Genomic DNA, 19,716 nt, shown 5'->3' with positions numbered 1-19,716 from the left:
TAAACCCCATTTTGTTCTACGTATATTACATGGTCACATATGCATCGGGATTGTCGAAAATAGGTTTATCAAATTGAGGAAAAAAAATCTGTGCTAAAATCTCCAGTAGTCTTCTAATAAAAACGTAATCAGTATCAAATCATTGATTAAAGGTGCAATCAGTAAGATTTGTAATGTTGTCCAATGGTCATTTAATTAATGATATGGTACAATTAGTCAGATTTTTCAAGCTCTGTAATAAATAAATCAGGCCAGAGCATGTGGCTTAATGTTGTTTTTATTAGTTACTACTGAATAAGCTGAACACAAACTGTAGATGAAGAGTTCGATGCAATTGAGGTAATTGCAAAAAATATGATTTATTCAAATAGATTGAGACACATTATCCAGTGTGTGATGTATCCATGTTCTTTCTGTACACACAAACGGAATAATTGGCACTCAATGTTTTGGGGAAAGTACATGCTTTCATTTCTTTGTTAAGTGGACCAAGAAATTAATGAAAGACATTTGCATAAACCTCAAACAAGGAAAGATTCCTTTACTTTCAAGCATTCCGGTTAGTGGAGATATGCACCACATGGAGTTGGACAGCACTTTATATGGCATCGACGGCACCAAACAGATGAATAAAAAAAAAAGGCATGTAAACCAAGGGAATGTTCACTTGGGCGTCTTTAATCAAACACACAACTGTGTGCACACACACACACACACACACACACCAGGATAATCACCACAGTACAGTCGCCCATGTCATCTCCTTAAATGGTCAGTTACTACATCAGACAATGGATAAACAACCAGAAATCCCACATCTGTAGGGGATGCTTTCAGACTGGAAATTCTCTTCTTGTCGACATCCTCCTCCTTTTCCTATTCTCTTCCTCCTCTCACTGGCCCGGGCTCTGAGATAAAGCTCCCAGAAGGCCGTTGGCCGTGCTGAAGAGGTTGATGGGAGAAGAGCCGTCTGTGATCAGGGTGGACTTTAAACCCAGAGACTGGAGCAGCTTGACCTGGGGGAGGGAAGGACAAAAAGCGAGAGAGATTATATATCAAATATGATAATTGTTCCTTTCCGTTATAACTGATTGAAGAAGATCCAGTGTTCCAGTTCCAATATCTTAAACGGTATCTTATACATGCTGATAATGTTGTCACGCTAAGATAGCTAATTTATTTAAATTGAGATTGGGTGGGAGAAAGACAGACCTGCTCTGTGAAACGTAAAGTAAATCGTTACAGAACGATTCTGACCCGAGCAAGAGCTTAAGGATTCTCCAGGTGCCATTTTTAGTCAGACAAAATGTATTGTGTAGCACAAATATGACAGTGTTACGGTGTGTTAGGAGTTATGTACCTGTAGCTCGGGGCCGGCTCTGGCCATCTCCTTCAGGGTGTCGGCGCCGATACTGTCCACCAGCTGTTTAAAGCGGTTGCTCTCTATCTCAGCCAGCTTCTGCTGTTTCTCCACTTCCAAACGATCCATCTCTGACTTATAGTTTAGCTCTTGCTCCCTCGCCTTGGACAGACGATTCAGCTCGCCCTCCTGCACATACACAATTACAGGTCAGCTACACATAGTATGTGAACCTTTCAGAATGACATAATGTAGAACACCTTCAAACATTCATCAAACAAAACAGACCCACACACACAGGTCAGCAATTACAGGTGAACTACAGGTTGTTTCAGAATTAAACCATGTAGAACACACAGGAAGAGGATACGTACAGCCTCAATCCTCTGGGCCTCAGCCTTTAGTTTAGCCTCGTTGACTGCTGCCTCTCCCTGGATACAGGCTGCCTCTGCTCTGGCCTGGGCCTCTGCCTTGGCTGCCCCTGTACTCTCCACCGCCGCACTGCAACACACAACGACACACTGTTAGATGGTTAAGGTTGGAAAAACTGATCACAGTGCTGTACCTTGGGGAAACTTCTTCACCTCAGTGCCACATATCTAACCTCCGCATTCACATAACTCACAATAGCATTATGTTAGGATCTCTGATCTAAAATCTTACTCGATACAACTTCACAGTTACACTACTAAGAACAGCATGATGCTAACTCTAGCCATGCTAATTCTAGTCTCTTGCCATAACATTTTCCCATCAACGATGCTAACATGTGTTAGCGTTATGCTAATGCTATCCCCCTACCATTACATTTCCCATAAGCGATGCTAACATTCGTTAGTGTTAGCGGCAGAGCATTAATGGTCACCTGAGGGCCTCCAGCTCCAACAGCTCTTTCCTGGTCTTCTCTGCCGCCGCCTGGTCTGTGATCCTCTGCCTCTCCAGCCGACCACGTGCCTCCTGCTCGAGACGCTCTGCCTCATGGCTGTAGGGAGGGAGGGGAGAGAGAAGTTAACGCTTACCCAATTGGCAAAAATAACCCAATCTGAAGATGAACTCTGTGTGTCTGTCTGGTGGCAGGTAGCCTAGCAATTGAGAGGGTTGGCCAGTAGTCAAAAAGGTCACTAGTTCGAATCCCTTAGCCGAACTAGGTGAAAAATCTGTCAATATGCCCTTAAGCAAGGCACTTAACCTGAAATGCTCCTGTAAGTGTGTGTGTGCACATGCGTGTTTGCCAATAGCATATGGAAAAAGCCATCGATCACGTGACACCATTCATTCCTATGTGAAGGTGCATTGAAGCCAAATTAAGTCTTAAGATGGTGTCTCATGGAGACATAACATGTGCAGCTTGAGCTACTCCAAGAAGTGAGTTGCAGGCTAGCTCAGTGCTGCCCATTTTCATTAAATAACTAAAGTTGAAGGCAGACAGGTGTACTGTAGGCTGCCATTAGCAAACAAATTATTCTTAACTTCTGTAATGAGATTTTAAAATAAATCGGTTCAAGTAAACATATCTAGTGTATTAGAAGTCACGATTGTCTTCAAAATTTCTATACAAAGATAGACACTTTTCCATTCGCTATAATGGGGGGGGATCCTGTTTTATGCTAACAATTCCCCCCCCAGTGTGTGCACGTGCATCTTGTGTCTTACCGTGCGGCAGCCTCCTGGGAGTTGGTGGTGATCTCGATGGCCAGCTGGACACTCTTCTGCAGGGAGTCTCTGGTCCTCTGGTCCACCGGCTCCACTGACTGGATGTCCACACTGCTGATGACCAGACTGTTCTGGTGGAAGCGCAGGCTGGGACGCACTGCCAGCTTGTCATCAAAGCCAAACACAGAGGAGCAGATGATCCGGTTGGAGTTCTGTAGAGTGGAGGGGGTTAAAGAAGAGGTTAAAGCGTGGGGGTGTTATTGTTGTCTTTGAATCAATTGGCCTGCAGTTTCCATAGGCCTACCTAAACTACAACCGCTAAGGGCTGGGGGCCATGTAGAATTTAAAAAGTGTGTTGAAAAGGAAGAAGAGTGCAGATTTAGATGACTGAGGTGTGTGGACGGACCTTGTGAAAGTCATCAAACTGCACGGAGGCGACGGCTCCTCTGACGCGGGAGGCGATGGCTTTACAGGCATCGCCCACAAAGTCTGGTACAGAGAACAGAGCCGCAGCCTGGGACGGGTCCGCGGGAGACTTCAGGTCAAAGTGCCTGTGAGTGAGTGAGTGATTAGTCTGTAGGCCATCTGATGCATTTAGACTAGGGACACAGAGAGACAGACCAAATCGCAGAGGATTCTCAAGTACACACATACACACACACACACACACACACACACACACACACACACACACCCCCCCCCCCCCCCCACAAACCCTACCAGTTGTAGCTCAGCTGGAGCTGCAGGCGTGCGTGGTCGGCCGTCTCTATGGTGATGATGTCAGTGAAGAAGTCCGGCCCCAGCAGCAGACACACGGCCTTGATGACATTGGTCCTCTTGGGCTTGTCCCCCGACAGGGAAAGCACGGTGAACTGCTCATCAGGACCCAACATTACCATCTCTGGCCCAAACACCACCCTGAGAGAGGGGAGAGAGGGAGGAGAGAGGGAAAGAGAGGAGAGGGGGTGGGAAGAGAGAGGGAGGGCGAAAGGGAAAAGTTAACACTAGGGGCCCAATGTAGCTCTGGTTAAAAGTAGTGCACTATATAGGGAATAGGGTGCCATTTGGAACGCAGGCTAGTTTTATGGGTTGTTTCTGGACAGGGCCAGTGTCATTGTCCCTCCACGTCCATCTGCCTGTCAGCCATGTTTACCTGGCCTTCTTCTCCCTGTAGTCGTAGACCTGCACGGCAGCGTTGTGGGGAACCCTGTAGGACACCACCTCAGTCTTGTCCCGGGCCGTCATCTCCACTTCCATTCTGCGGTCCGAGCGGTCAGCCAGGGGATCCTTTGTGGAGGTCAGGAGGGTCTCAACATTCTGAGGCAGATTCTTCGCCCACAGCTCCTCGTCCTGCGTCAGCATGTAAGTGTGGCCAATCACAGCACGGACCTAGAGCCAGGCAGCCAATGGGGGGGAGATGGTGAATAACAGGTGAATGGATTCCCTGGATCATTTGAATCAGGTGTTTTAGTGGATGTCCTAAATGTCCCCACTTCAGTACATGCTACACTACTTTTCACCAGAGTCCTGTGGGCCCTGGTAAATCGTGCACTATATCATAGGATGTCTGGCTTTTTCATCCAATGGGTTTTGAGAAGGAGAGAGAGGATGCAAGGAGCATGCAATTGAGATGCTTCCCACTGACTCAAAGTAACCTTCCATCAGCCCAAAAAAGATTGCACCTTTGCAGAAAACCGAGCAGTTTGCAAGAAGATAATGAGAAATAATCAGTCAGCCTAGTATTACATGATTAAATCTGAAATAATTTCTCCCCAAGCTGTTTAGAGGCATTTAACACCATTCTGCATTTGCACTATATATTTTCCCAGCATTAAAATCAGTTAAAAATGTTGTTTTCATTCAGTTACAAAAGTAACAGTCCTGACCGAGCCCCATATACGAGAGGACCGGAGCAGCTTTGCGGTTATAATGTGGCCATGCTGTCTGTACGTGCAAAATGAAAAAAAAAAAAAAAAAAATCGCAGAATATTTGTAACTCGATGAAACAGTTCTGCTTTGCTTTATAAGTAATAATCGTCCAAATAAAAACAATTTCTACCCTCATTGCATCAAATACACTACATGACCAAAAGTCTGGACACCTGCTAGTTTTAACATCTTATTGCCAAATCATGGGCATTAATATGGAGTTGGTCCCCCTTTTGCTGCTATAACAGCCTCCACTCTTCTGGGAAGGCTTTCCACTAGTGTTGAAACATTGCTGCGGGGACTTGCTTCCATTCAGCCACAAGAGTGTTAGTGGGGTCAGGCACTGATGTTGGGCGACAAGGCCTGGCTCGCGGTCGGCGTTCCTATTTATCCCAAAGGTTGTTCGATGGATTTGAGGTGAGTCAAGTTCTTCCACACCGATCTCGACAAACCATTTACGTATGGACCTCGCTTTGTGCAAGGGGCATTGTCATGCTGAAACAGAAAAGGGCCTTCCCCAAACTGTGGCCACAAAGTTGGAAGCCCAGAATCATCTAGAATGACATTGTATGTAGTAGCGTTGTTCTATTTTATTCTGTTAAATTACAATAAAATAGGTGCATCTTGACTGTGATAAGGGCTCGGGAAATAAGAGCATCTTGTCTGCTAAATTAACAAAAACAAGGCTATGCCATTGAACAGCCACAGGCTTCTACAAGCAAGTGCAACTGCTGAGGCTACTGCCTTTTGAAGATTGTGTTCCACAATATAATATAACCAGTTGATATTACGGTTTCAATAAATTAATCTTAATGGCAGTTTTTAATTGACTGAATATACTGTATATGGGGCAATTTAGCCATTAGGATTGGTTATCTGTAATGTTAAGATAAATTAGCCATTGTTGCACACTGTTGGCATATAGATATATGCACACATTTTGTTTTCTGGCTTCAATAATTTGAGTACTCGAGTTCAATATAATTTCCTGTGGCAGAACATAATAAATAGTTATATTCTGTTCATATGGATTCCCCTTTTGAAGAAACAATGTGGAATTGCAGGAAATGTTTATTTTTTATTTTTAAAGAAAGCAAAAAGTGTTTGACAGTCAGGTTCCCAAGCACTATAGAGAATCAGCCAGGTCACACCAGATCCACTGCAATTTTAGACGTTTGTCCAGGGGCCTCATTTATAATCGTTGCTTAAAATGTCACAACATTTCTGCGTGTGCCATTTCTGAAAATAAAATGCATTAAAAAAATACATTAAAGTATATATATATTTTTTTTTAAATCGGCGCACATACAAAAATGTTGTACTTGGCGTACACCATACTCTAAATATACATGTTTCTCGTTATAAAATCAGACCGGTTGTAAAACTCTGCGTGCGTGGACAAGCATTAAAACTCAGCCTGGAAAACGCCCTCCATTCAACCTTTTGACACCGCAAAGGACGGTGTCAAAATGGTTGTGGACCTGTCAGCAGAACGTTTGAATTCAACAATGTTTTGCGTCGACTTTTCCACAACCTAAACATGGACTGCCCGCACATTCTGAAACAGTGTCTACGCCTGGCTACTAGGTCCAATTAAGTGAGAGATTCACATGGTAATTGGTTGTATGGCTACAACTGGAATATGAACTTAGCACAGCCAGAAAAGATGAGGAATTTATTCTGCAATGGTTGTTAAGATAAAATAAAATTATTTTAGGTCTTAATTATTTTAGATTTTTTAAATAATTCAAATGATTTTTGCTCTTCTTACTAATGGCAAATGGCTGAATTCTTGTTTGTTCTTTCCTGCTTTTAATTTTCATCAAATCCCACATTTGCACAAAATAGCCTACTCGCTTGCAATACAATATTTCAACCACTAGCAGATGTGCATACGCATGGTCTAAAGTTTGCGGGGAGGTGAGCACATTCTCACGTCAAGATTTTTGAAATATAAAAAATGCCAACTTTTGCGTGAAAATTGGAGCACGCACATGTCGGGGTGTATTTTGTACGTACACATAAATGAGGCCCCTGTTCCACAAGACATGGAGGGATACTGTCCACTAGGGGCAATGTGAGCACCTATTACCATCTAGTTAAACTGTGAGCAACAGCTCTGAAGATGGTCGGTTCAATCCCAGTGCTAGGCACATCTCAAACCTTAACCATTTCCTGACCCAGTCGGAATTAATATGAAAAAATGTACTGTCTTGTTCAGGTTAACCCTATCCCAAAATGATTGCCTAAACTTAACGGTCAAGTTGCCATTTGGGACGTAGCCCCTGTCTTCAAACATTCCGCTGGGTAAAAACTCACCTTTCCTGTTTTGATGTCTCGGACATAGATCCCTTCATTCTCGTCCAATGGGATGGCCTGTCGCCGTAGCATCACCTCCACGGCAGCCGGGGGGACGTACTCGATTGGTCCGCGTAGCATCCAGCGGTCACCGGGGCGACGGTGGACTCCACCCCTCCGGGAGGGCTTGGCCCTCACCTCCTCCCCCTCATCCTCCTCTTCTTCTTCCTCCTGCTAGCAGAGAGGAGAGTGTGAGAGAGAGGAGGGACAGAGAGGTAAGGAGAGGGAGGGAAAGTGAGAGAGAAAGAGACAGTGTGAAAGCACCAAATGTACATTGAATGGATTGTGTACCAGCCAAACCAGACAGTCCTGTTTAGGACCGTCGTTGTATTTGACCAAGGTGCATTTGTGTCCCCTCCCATCTGCATTTCAATTCTTCCACCCTTCCCTCACCTCCTGCGTATCGTTGAAGGCCTCTACGGCCCTCAGCACCAGGCCCTCCTCCTCAGAGAGAATGTAAACATCCTGGATGCCCTCCTCTAAGTGCTCCCCTGGCTGCAGGAAGAACGAATGCTCCCCCTGGGAGGAGGAGGAGAGGAGAGTGTTAAATGAAAGCTCATTGGGGAAGTGACTAAAAGCTACAAAGGCGAATTAATGAACAAAACAGAAGTCACTGAACTTCCTCAAAAAGTGTGTAAAACACCAACAAGTGACGACACAAACAAGTGAAAGACGGAGCTCTCGTTCAGTCTCACCTTGACCACCCTCTTCTGACCCAGCTGTGGTTTACCGTCTGGTCCCACCGGGTCCAGGATCACACAGTACTGACGGCTGCTCAGCGTGGTCACGTTGACCACTCCCACCACTTCCTCGGCAACAGACGGGATGTGTGCCTCCCGCTCCGCCATGGTAACGAGCCACTCTTCCCCAGTGCGCCGGTCCCGCCCCCCGGCATCACGGAATGGCCGCGTTGCTCGCACGTGCAGTGCTTTCTGAGAGTGGGGGGAAAAAACCATCAACTCATTTAGGCAGGTCCTACAAATCATCATAAGATTAATAAAATGCATTTTTAAAAGAATAGAAGAGCATATTGAGTTTAATTAGGCCTATGTTACGGGTCAGTGCAGCCATGGCTGCGCCATTCAAATCAATAGTCCGTTGTTTTGTTTATTAAAAATAGACTCACCTATCCAGTCAGACATATTTTATGGTAAGACTATAACGGAATAAAATACAAATAACATTTTTCTCACAGGGATGTGTGGAACCGCTGTTATAAAATAAAAAAACAATAATAATATTTTGAAACAATCATTTTTTTATCCACATTTCAGCCATTTCCGAACATTCACTCCACCTCGTTAGGGAGCAGGCGTAGGATCTGATCCTCATGATACAGATAGAAAATAATAGGCCCACTCTTGATTTAGGCTACATTATTGCATGCCCAGTGGCGACCCGTCATTCAGCGCTGCCCCACCCGTTTTGAGCCCCACATTTTGGCATTAATACAAGAGAGATAGGAGAGAGAAGGAAGGTGAGTGATAGGTCAAAGAGAGGGAGAGAAGGATAGAGGGAGAGAGAAGCGAGGGAGTAAGTGATAGGTAAAGTGTAAGAGAGGAGGAGGGGAGGGGGGGTTCTAGATAAAGTGAGGGCGAGAGAGGTGTTACCTTGTCAGTGAGGATGAAAGCGTTGACGATGTCGAGGACCTCCTCATGAGCCCCTGGTAGATACGCCCCCACCTTTCTCACCTGCCACTCCTCACCTGGACACACACACACACACACACACACACACACACTCACTCAGCGAGGTAGGTGTGTGCGCACATCTGTGTATGATAGTGATACATCTGCTACTTGTGTACATACATTATATGTACAATAAAACATATTAAATACAGTATATGTGTCTCACCAGTGACCCTGCGGACTCCGCCCCTGTCCACGCCCTCCTTGCGCGCTCGGAGGTGGATGGCCTGGTTCTCTCTAATCACCGTGGCCTTGATGGTTTCCAGCACCGCCACCTCCTTCCTGGGGATGTACGTCCCTATGGGTGGGGGTGGGGGGGGGCAGAGGTTAGGGGTCAGGGGTTAAAGAAGCATTATTAGGCAACCAGGCTGTGTTTAGAATCGGGTACTACATACCGTTTGGAATATACTACGTTTCTTGCATACTACTTTCTTCTACTACTTGTTTTTTGTTTTTTTTTTGGACTTTGATTATATTGGAATTATACTGCACTGTTGAGAGCTCTCAATAATGTATTTCACTGCACCTTTTACACCTGCTGTAAACTGTGCACGTGATGAATCAAATTGGATTTGACTTCAGCAAGTTAAATTAGAAACAAATTGAAGGAGCACTAGCTATCTTGTTAAAACAATGCTCTGATTTGGTCCCTAAAAATATATGCATTGATCAATATCAATATGACCACTGTAAGGACCCAAGGAAAGTCGTAATGGATGTGTTAGGAGTTGAACCCAGAGAACTCACCTGGCCCTTCAAACAGCCACTCATCTCCGGCAACCCTCTTCTCTCCTCCCGCATCCTCAAAGTCCAGCAAAGCCTGCAGGCGCAGAGCAGTGTCTGGGTAGACGATCTGCAGTGCTGTCATGTTCTGGGAGTGGGTGGAGATAGAGGAATCAGTGAACCACACTTGTGTGCTGAGTAACCTCTGCTCGGACACCTGAAGACTTGCATTAGCATCCTGCACTGCTAACACCTAGGATTTAGCGCAGGCAGACAGGCAGACAGGCAGACAGGCAGACAGGCAGGCAGACAGGCAGGCAGGCAGGCAGGCAGGCAGACAGTACCTGCTGGATCTCCTCTCCGGGGTAGAGGGGGAAAGGGTCCTGGGTGAGCCGGATCTCCAGGTCAGCATGGCGAAGCTTGGCCTGTCCCGATGGGTCGAAGAGCACCTGTCCGTTGTCGTCGCGAGCGACGGGGTTGAGCACCACGCAGTAGTGGCGAGGAGGGACCATGGTCATTCGCGCGGGGGAGAACAGCACTCTGGGAAGGAGGGGACGATACAGTCACCTAGTGACTGACACACTAATCTACACCGATTCTGTACATCAAATTGTATTTGTTACATGCGCCCGGATACAACAGGTACCTTACAGTGAAATGCTTACTTACAGCCCTTAACCAACAATGTTTTAAGAAAAATGGGTGTAAAAGCTGTTTAGAAGCCTCTTGGACCTAGACTTGGCGCTTCGGTACCGCTTGCAGTCTATGGCTAGGGTGGCTGGAGTCTGACAGTTTTTAGGGCCTTCCTCTGACACCGCCTGGTATAGAGGTCGTGGATGGCAGGAAGCTTGGCCCCAGTGATGTACTGGGTGGTACGCACTAACCTCTGTAGTGCCTTGTGGTCGGAGGCCAAGCAGTTGCTATACCAGGTAGTGATGCAATCAGTCAGGATGCTCTTGATGGTGCAGCTGTAGAACTTAGGGATCTGAGGACCCATGCCAAATCTTTTCAGTCTCCTAAGGGGGAATAGGCTTTGTCGTGCCCTCTTCATGTCTTGGTGTGTTTGGACCATGATAGTTTGTTGGTGATGTGGACGCCAAGGAACTTGAAGCTCTCAACCTGCTCCACTACAGCCCCATCAATGAGAATGGGGGCGTGTTCGGCCCTCCTTTTCCTGTAGTCCACAATCATCTCCTTTGTCTTGATCACATGAAGGGAGAGGTTGTTATCCTGGCACTACATGGACAGGTCTCTGACCTCCTCCCGATAGGCTGTCTCATCGTTGTCGGTGATCAGGCCTACCACTGTTGCGTCGTCAGCAAACTTAATGATGGTGTTGGAGTCATGCCTGGCCATACAGTCATGGGTGAACAGGGAGTAAAGGAGGGGACTGAGCACGCACCCCCGAGGGGCCCCCGTGTTGAGGATCAGCATGGCAGATGTGTTGTTACCTACCCTTACCACCTGGGAGCGGCATGTCAGGAAGTCCAGGATCCAGTTACAGAGGGAGCTGTTTAGTCCCAGGGTCCTTAGCTTAGTGATGAGCTTTGAGGATACTATGGTGTTGAACTCTGAGCTGTAGTCAATGAATAGCATTCTTACGTAGGTGTTCCTTTTGTCCAAGTGTGAAAGGGCAGTGTGGAGTGCAATAAAGATTGCATCATCTGTGGATCTGTTGGGGCGGTATGCAAATTGGAGTGGGTCTAGGGTTTCTGGGATAATTGTGTTGATGTGAGCCATGACCAGCCTTTCAAAGCACTTCATGACTACAGACGTGAGTACTACAGGTCGGTAGTCATTTTGGCAGGTTCCCTTAGTGTTCTTGGGCACAGGGACCATGGTGGTCTGCTTGAAACATGTGTGTATTACACACTCAGTTATGGACAGGTTAAACATGTCAGTGAAGACATTTTCCAGTTGGTCAGCGCCTGCTCGGAGTATATGTCCTGGTAATCCGCCCGGCGGCCTTGTGAATGTTGACCTGTTTAAAAGGTCTTTCATCAGCTACGGAGAGTGTGATCACACAGTCGTCCGGAACTGAGTGTAAACGTGTTTGTACAAGGCATATGTTGACTAACCTAAACCCGTAAAGAAACACCTAAAAGGTGCCATTAAAAACTTGATAGTTGGTAACGTTCGAAATGTGTGCTGTCAAATAGTGTGTGATGCTGTATGTAACCACAGAGAGAAATGGCTTGTTTGGCATCAGGAGGCTTAGAAGAAACTGAAAACAACCAATCGCACTAGTAATTAGGAAACTACATGCAGACCTTATCAGATAAACACACACACTTCCTCACTTCTCATTGTTCTGTCTGATGTAGGTGAGTGGTCCTATCTCCACACGGGCGATATTGGTGTTTTGGTCAAGGACATGGATGTAGTGGTGGGGCGGAATACGAATGATTGACACATCCACATGCCCCACAAATTCCATCCCGCCTCTGCTCCCGCCATTCTTGGATGTCATCTGGAACGGCCGGGGTGGAAAGAGTTAACAGGGGTCTATTCAGTGATGTGAAACGTACCACAATATAATGAAATAGAGCTGACACAATTTCCTATTCTGACAGATAGACAAGATATAGATTATAGAACAGATATATGATTAGGCAGGGTAGCCTAGTGGTTAGAGTGTTGGACTAGTAACCGGAAGGTTGCAAGTTCAAACCCCCGAGCTGACAAGGTACAAATCTGTCGTTCTGCCCCTGAACAGGCAGTTAACCCACTGTTCCTAGGCAGTCATTGAAAATAAGAATTTGTTCTTAACTGACTTGCCTGGTTAAATAAAGGTCAAATAAAAAATTATCTGAAAAGTTCTGTAATGTTATGTCCTCCAGTAGTCTGCCCTACTGCCTAAAGGTGACGCTGGCCATGTTCGAGAGCATCAAAACCATGATGTATCATAGGTCAATTGTGACAGACTGACCTACAAATAACATTGAGTAGTTATTTATGATGCAAGGGGATTTGTAGATCAGTCCGTCTCGACCCGCCTTTAAAGTCAGCTGCAATGTCGAACACGCCCACTGACTTCCTGACTCATTGTGTGGATCTCAATCTCATGGAATGCACTGACTGCAAGTCCCTCTGGATGAGTCTGTTAAATGTCCAAAATGTTTCTCCCCTTGTTGCCTCTTCTTCCAGTGGTTCTGATCTGAAGGTACTGACCAGGTGACAGCTGACCCCCCTCCCCCATTAGGACATTATCGAGCTCTCCTCTCAAGCAGATTCTCGCTCAAACATTTTGTATTTCGAAACACATGTAAGAATATTCGCCAAATATCTATTGGCTTCAAGTCTACTGCTGGACTAAAAAGATGTCCAAGATAGAAGTGTCTTTCAGTCCAGGACAAGACTTACTGTTTCCTGTGCTAAGTGGTATAAAGTTCTTGTGTAAAAATACAAGTTTTTTTTTTGGGGGGGGGGTATCAGATTTGTGTGTGTATACATTTTTACAATACTTTTACTTCACTACATTCCTAAAGAAAATAATGTACTTCTTACATCATACATTTTCCCCTGACACTTTCTGAATGCTTAGCATGCCAGGAAAATTGTCCAATTCACACACTTATCAAGAGAACATCCCTGGTCATCCCTACTGCCTCTGATCTGATGGACTCACTCAACACACATGCTCTGTTTGTAAATGATGTTGGAGTGTGCCCGTGGCTGTCCAAAAACTAACATTATAATAAAATGGTGAAGTCTGGTTTGCTTAATATGGAATTTGAAATAATTTATACTTTTACTTAAGTATATTTGAGCAATTACATTTACTTTTGATACTTAAGTATATTTAAAAACCAAATACTTTAAAACTTTTACTCAAGTAGTATTTTACTGGGTGATTTTCACTTTTACTTCAATAATTGTCTATGAAGGTATCTTTATTTTTTACTCAAGTATGACAATTGGGTATTTTTCCCACCACTGTCTGCGTTTAGGGAATTACTACTTATACTAGAGTATGCTATAACTCAAGAGAAAATGATTCCGATTGGACAGTGTTCTTTAACCGACATGCTCATACATGTTGGAACGCTCCTGAATTGTGAGAGCAAATACACCTGACGATAACACTACTGGGCAACTGACGCAAACTGGATGGGCCAGGTAATAGATACGCAGAGGGGCTTGACAGAACAAAAGTAAGTACGGGTCTCTCTATACAAGGCAAAACTATGGACACTCCCACCAGGTACACACATCTATGCCAAACACATGATAAATCGGTCATACAGACACACACCTTTCAAACTGGCACGCCCAAAACTATTGCTTTTTCACTGTACAGTGCCTCCACCCACTCAAGAACTATCAAGCAAGAGGGACAGTACAACATAGCTCATGTACTATAGCGTCTACATTGAGCTCATGCAGGTATAAGGTGTGCGCTGTGTACTGTACTAGGTGTGAAGGGACAGTAACCATCGTCACCCACACCATCTCACAGAAACAATCCCATCCATGACACCAAAAGCACATATGCACAAAATGTCAAGTGCTTTAAAAAAAAGGTTTTGGGGGGTGGCACAGATATTTGCAGACAGCAGTGGATGCATAAATTCTGTCCTGATTTCAAATTGCAATGATCAGTCATGGTTCTGGTCTTAAACTCATCTGGCATGTGAAGTTTGTTGTCTCCACAGCAACATGTTTTGCATTGATAATGCTCTGTGTTCTAGAGGCAGAAATGCAGATGTAAGTGTGCAAGTGTCTACAAAATAAATCTCCCCTTTTCAACTTGGGTAAAATCTAAGCCTGACATTCAACTTCCATTGAAGAGAGAGCTTGCCCTACATTGAACACCACAGTGGAAAATAAGATGTTGCAGAATGAGTCAAAGAGCATACCGTTCATCTCTGCTGCTTAGAGGGAGAGAGGAACCCCATAGATAAAGCATTTACAATCAGTGGTGTAAGAGATATGGACATGATATTGTTTATTTGAGTGAGTAAAGTGCATCTGTTTTGCAGTTAGTTCCGTACCAGGTGATATGGGTGTTTCCCTTACAGAAATAGCACACAAAGCATTATTGTAAGGGCTAGTTCTAATACTTTAACAGTACATTATTCCGTCCTCAAATTCATCTTAAGGCTAAGTTTATCGATGAACATAGCCTTAATAAGATATTTTTGGGAAACCGAACACTTTCAATGCTGTGACCAGTCAACTCCAAGGAAGTATGACGCATTTTCATTTGGAAGTTATGTTCTAGGCGTTTAATTATCAACTTTTGAAATGTATTGAGAACAGATTCCAAAAGTTCAAAATGTAAATGTAAGCTTAATGCATTGGACCAAGTTGAGATGTAAAATGTATTTTTTTAATTGAAAGCGCATTCTGTTTCACAAACACACGTTGTAGAAGTTTCCTTTTCCAGTACTAGAGCATGCACTTTATGTATCTAACAAGGCAAGTCAGTTAAGAACAAATTCAGAATGCCGGACTACCCCGGCCATACCCTAACCCCGCGACCCAATGGGACTCCCAATCACGGCCGGTTATGATATAGCCCAGGCTCGAACCTGGGTCTGCAGTGTCTTAGACCGCTGCGCCACTCGGCAGAACGGCTACTAACTAATCTAGAGTAGTTTATGAGAGTTTCTTACCATTGTTGAATAATTGAGCAGATTTTCCACTTCTCCTAGCTTGGCAAACGTCTGTAGCCAGATGGTCGGTTTTTTTCAACAACTTTATTTGCGCGTATGTGGGTTGGTGGGCGTGCCTGGCTAGGCTATGCAGAAGAGGCGTCACTAGTTACCACAGACACAATGTCATAAACCCCGCCTATTTCTAGAATTTCTCTTCTTTAAAATGTGATTTTAACCTAACCTTAACCACACTGCCAACCTCATACACAAGACGAACCTTAAAATAAGACCGAAAAGCACTTACTTTCACAAATGTTTACGATATAGACCATTTTTACTTTGTGGCTGGGCTATCTAGTGGAATCCATGCGGAATCAATCCCGGAAAAACGATTACAAGTAACGTGATTTACTGGACGACTGCTGTTATGTAGATATGCATAAATGTACTAGATACGCTTGATACTACAATGGTTTTCGTACTTACTATCTAGTTCATTTGCTCTAGGAGCCTATTGACGCAGTACTGACAAATGTTTTTTATATAATAAATGCTACGTTCAAGTACTAGTCGGAACTAGGAAACTTAATAATGTCCGACTGGTGAACGCAGTACGTGTATGACTTCAAACAGTTAAGAAGTCTGAAATATCCGAATTTCCAAGTTCCGACTGGTAAATGAACGCGGCATAACCCTGTGGTAGGCTACCATAACTCGATTTATTTCACTTCATCAGTCCCGAACACACCGACTGCGTCATTGCTGCCTAACATTTTGCACAGCGAGGCGACTATACTGATGCAGGTATCTTTTGCAGACGGTTGGACACATGGAGCAGAGAATCATGTAAGCAGTATCCTCAAAACGATGTATTTTTGACACAACTGCTGACAGCTACTGGGACATAAACACAAAAAAAATGCTGCTTGGAGACAAGTGTCCGCGATAGTAGTATTGCCAGGTCAGTTTAGTAGTGAGCTTGTGCTAGATGTGACTAGTTAGCTAGCTATCCTAACCTCGCCAATGAGGTGTGTGTGTGAAAGAAATAGTCATATAAATTATGCTAGTTACTACCCCTGATAACTTGCCCAAATGATAATGTTTGAAAGAGCGTGAGTGTGTATGTCAGATAAATAGTAATAGAAATGGTAGATACTACTGTACCCCTGATAATTTGATCAGATATGTGTGTGTGTGTGTGTGTGTGTGTGTGTGTGTGTGTGTGTGTGTGTGTGTGTGTGTACAGTAGGTGACATGTCCATGATGGCTATCTAAAAACCAAAGTAATGCTAGGTGATGGTTTGGCTTATCATGTTCATGTCTATGTAGAAGAAAACTGTAGGAGGAAGTGGAGAGGACTCCGGGACAGGCATTAGAGAGAGAAGGGCAGAGAAAGATAAGAGGTCTGGGTCAGCAGCTTCAGGCCAGCAGCCTTGGCGCTTCTGCCACATTCTTTCTTTTCTGGATCCATTTATTTTGGCTCGGGCAACGAGTGGCAATTTTACAGCCAGGCCCTTTACGTCATCCACAAGTGTGGGCGCCACTTTTGCATCAAGGCCCTCAACGTCATTTACAAGTGAGACCACCCTCCTCCACCGGTGCAGCGAGACCCTCTACAACGTCTACATCATAGTTAATCTCTGCTGTGTGACCACCACCGGTGCAGCGAGACCCTCTACAACGTCTACATCATAGTTCATCTCTGCTGTGTGACCACCACCGGTGCAGCGAGACCCTCTACAACGTCTACATCATAGTTCATCTCTGCTGTGTGACCACCACCGGTGCAGCCATTGAAGATGATGAAATGGAGGAAGCACCTCTGGATCTGAGATTGTGACCCGCGAGGAATCAAGTGTCCTTATTCCGCTTACTATGTCATGTCCTTGTTAGTAGTTTCTCAATACATAGGAAAGCATTCATTGTTAGTTGTACATAGATTGCATGAAAATTGACTGAATTGACACTGACACACCGGAGAATTTTGATGCGCTAGTTTTTTGTTTTTTTTACAAGACTAAAGGTGAAATGTGTGTTTACCTGTATTGTGGTACACATTCACTCTTAGTTTTATTTTCAGACACACACACCTCTCCTCCACTCCTCTCTGTACCTCAGATCTCCAGTGCCCTGCCCTTTCTGTCTTTATGGCCATGTCTGAAGTTCCCCTACTATGTCTAGGCTTTATGAGTAGTCCCTGTATCTGTTTTCAGTTGTGCCAAAAATACATGCTCTTGTTGTTCTTACAGGTTACACATTCATTTTAGTATTTTTACACACACACACACACACACACTTTCAATAGTTTTTAAAATATTTTTTGTAACATTTTTACAACACACATACCTGTCATCTTTCCTGTACATGAATACTTATTAATTCTAATGTTTTCATAGTCAGTTTCATGTACTTATTCATATCTAATTTAGACTTAATCTGTTTATTTCTTCCCTACATCTTTGCAGATCTAAGACAAGATGAAAGTAAAAACATTCTCTTCCCAATAGTTTTTTTCCCCATCTGCATTTTGTCAGACCAGTGAACATGGTGGTAAACTACTATTTGTATGGACCCTAGGTTACCTTTTCCCATTGTTATCATACCAACTGTATGTCGTATAATCTTAATTAGAGGTCCTGCTCACCTGATGTTAATGGGAGAGGGAAGGGTTTAAGGTGTGGTCTTTACTCCCAAATTTCACTTAAACATAACTTCCAAATGAAGAGAGACAAGAAGAAATAAAATAATCTGGGGGGTGGGGGAAATACAATTTTATGTACAATGGTGGATGGTTCATAAAATAACCTTGGTGTTAGGGGGCTCTTAAAAGGGCCGTTTCACTCCACGGCATGCTGCCATTGGGACTTCACCTGCTGGCGATGAGAAGTAGGTGGTCAGCTTCTCTCACCTGGAGTGCCTGTCTGGGGGCGTTGTTGGCGCCTGCCCTGGTGACATCAGGTAGGTGACCATTTGGCGTGCCAGTCTCCATCCGGAACGGGAGCTGGAATGACCTCTGCAGGTCGTTGTGGAGAACTTCACGCAGGCATCGACATTTTAGGGACTGAGACCACGCACGCCGATACATTCTCCACCGGGCTGCCAGAATCCCAAAGGCGCATTCAAAAACGAACCTTGCTCCGAATAAGGATTTAAACCAACTCTGGGAAAAGCTATAGTCCTAATGAACATTCTATAAAAGTACATCTCATGTCACATAGGGTCTATTAACTAGCTAGGTTGCACGTAAAATATATCTAATATCAATCAAATACGGTATCAAAGAGTTTAAAAATCCACTAGAATGTCGTTTACAGGAGTCACATCGCCAGGCGTTCAACTGGGCAAATGGACCCCGGTAGTTGGTATCCATCCGGGCGATCCTGGCTCCAACCATCTGGAGCAGGTGATCGCTTCGGTCCAGACGAAAGTAACTTCTAAATTTCTATCGAATTTGTCGAAGCTCTTGAATGAGACGGTGGAACTCACCTGCATGCTTTCGGGACTTCAACCACCTCTGAACCCACACACACATGCGCTTTCGGCGGGGTTGGTCCGAGCCCAACAGCGCGATCAAAACCACCTTCCTCAACGTTGGTCTCATTGTTGGAAGAGCATCTCTCTGCTATCTTGAATATTATTGCATTTCGCTATCTGGGAGAGAAATTATATTATAGGCTCTCACAATACCTTTTAAGATGTCATCGAATAAATAATAAAACACAATGTAAAGAAAGGATGCAATCTAATGTTTTTATAATGTAATTCCAGTTTTTACTGGATATGTGTGCAACAAAAATTCAACATTCACAATGTGCTACTTTCTGTCAAGTTTACCGTACAATTTGATGCACCTGCACCACACAGAACGCTCTGCAACTGCCTCTCCAACGCAATGCTGCAAGGCAAACGCAGCGTTCCATTGGAAATGAATGTACTTCTGGTGTACTAAATAAAACGCAATGTGTTCGAAGCGTAAGGCACTGCACCTCAGTGCTAGGCGTCACTACAGACCTTGGTTTGATTTCAGGCTGTATCACAACCGGTCGTGATTGGAAGTCCCATAGGGCAGCATCCGGGTTAGGGGTTGGCCAGGGTAGGCCGTCATTGTAAATAAGAACTGACTTGCCTAGTTAAATAAAAAAACATCCAATAAAATCTCAATGTTATCAAAAACAAAAGAGCTGCATCAAAAAACAATTGTTGAAAATACCTAAAAATATCTAAATATGTAGCAACACATTTACAGGAGGTATTTTCTTAGGCTGCTATTAGGGTGCCATGGCAACAATATAATTGTGTGATGATACCAAATATGTATATAAACCCTGGATTTATAATGCTATGATTTCTAAATGCTTTGAAGCCATTGATTGGCCTCAGAAAAGCAGTCCTCCATAGGAAT

At 44.3% G+C, this 19,716-nt stretch overlaps 1 protein-coding gene across 3 annotated transcripts; it reads right to left on the bottom strand.

Moving 5' to 3' along the window:
• Window positions 1-340: 340 nt before the first annotated feature.
• Window positions 341-15,473, bottom strand: LOC135555964 (major vault protein-like). 3 transcript variants are annotated; one of them, XM_064988790.1, is made up of 17 exons: window positions 15,333-15,473; window positions 12,015-12,184; window positions 10,059-10,254; window positions 9,739-9,862; window positions 9,158-9,289; window positions 8,911-9,005; window positions 7,996-8,232; window positions 7,694-7,819; window positions 7,262-7,474; window positions 4,167-4,402; window positions 3,734-3,931; window positions 3,420-3,564; window positions 3,014-3,225; window positions 2,226-2,342; window positions 1,735-1,861; window positions 1,361-1,549; window positions 341-1,016 (listed from the first exon to the last, which is right to left on the bottom strand). In XM_064988790.1, exons 1-17 carry the CDS (start codon window positions 15,333-15,335, stop codon window positions 894-896), a joined length of 2,643 nt encoding a protein of 880 aa, XP_064844862.1. In that variant the 5' UTR covers window positions 15,336-15,473; the 3' UTR covers window positions 341-893. The 3 variants fall into 3 exon arrangements, with proteins under 3 accessions (XP_064844862.1, XP_064844863.1, XP_064844864.1); XM_064988791.1 differs by having other exon boundaries at window positions 7,262-7,471; XM_064988792.1 differs by lacking the exon at window positions 12,015-12,184.
• Between the last annotated feature and the right edge of the window lie 4,243 nt (window positions 15,474-19,716).

The sequence above is a fragment of the Oncorhynchus masou genome, chromosome 15 (genome assembly GCF_036934945.1).
Source record: "Oncorhynchus masou masou isolate Uvic2021 chromosome 15, UVic_Omas_1.1, whole genome shotgun sequence".
Taxonomy (NCBI): domain Eukaryota; kingdom Metazoa; phylum Chordata; class Actinopteri; order Salmoniformes; family Salmonidae; genus Oncorhynchus; species Oncorhynchus masou.
This window is presented reverse-complemented; position numbering and strand designations above follow the sequence as displayed.

Bases quoted from the DNA above. Each gene is read 5' to 3' on its own strand.
- LOC135555964 (XM_064988790.1), bottom strand. The intron at 7,820-7,995 runs GTGAGACTGAAC...TCCTCCTCCCAG, and splicing joins GTCAGAAGAGGGTGGTCAAG to GGGGAGCATTCGTTCTTCCT. The intron at 1,017-1,360 runs GTACATAACTCC...TCCCTCCCCCAG, and splicing joins GAGCCGGCCCCGAGCTACAG to GTCAAGCTGCTCCAGTCTCT.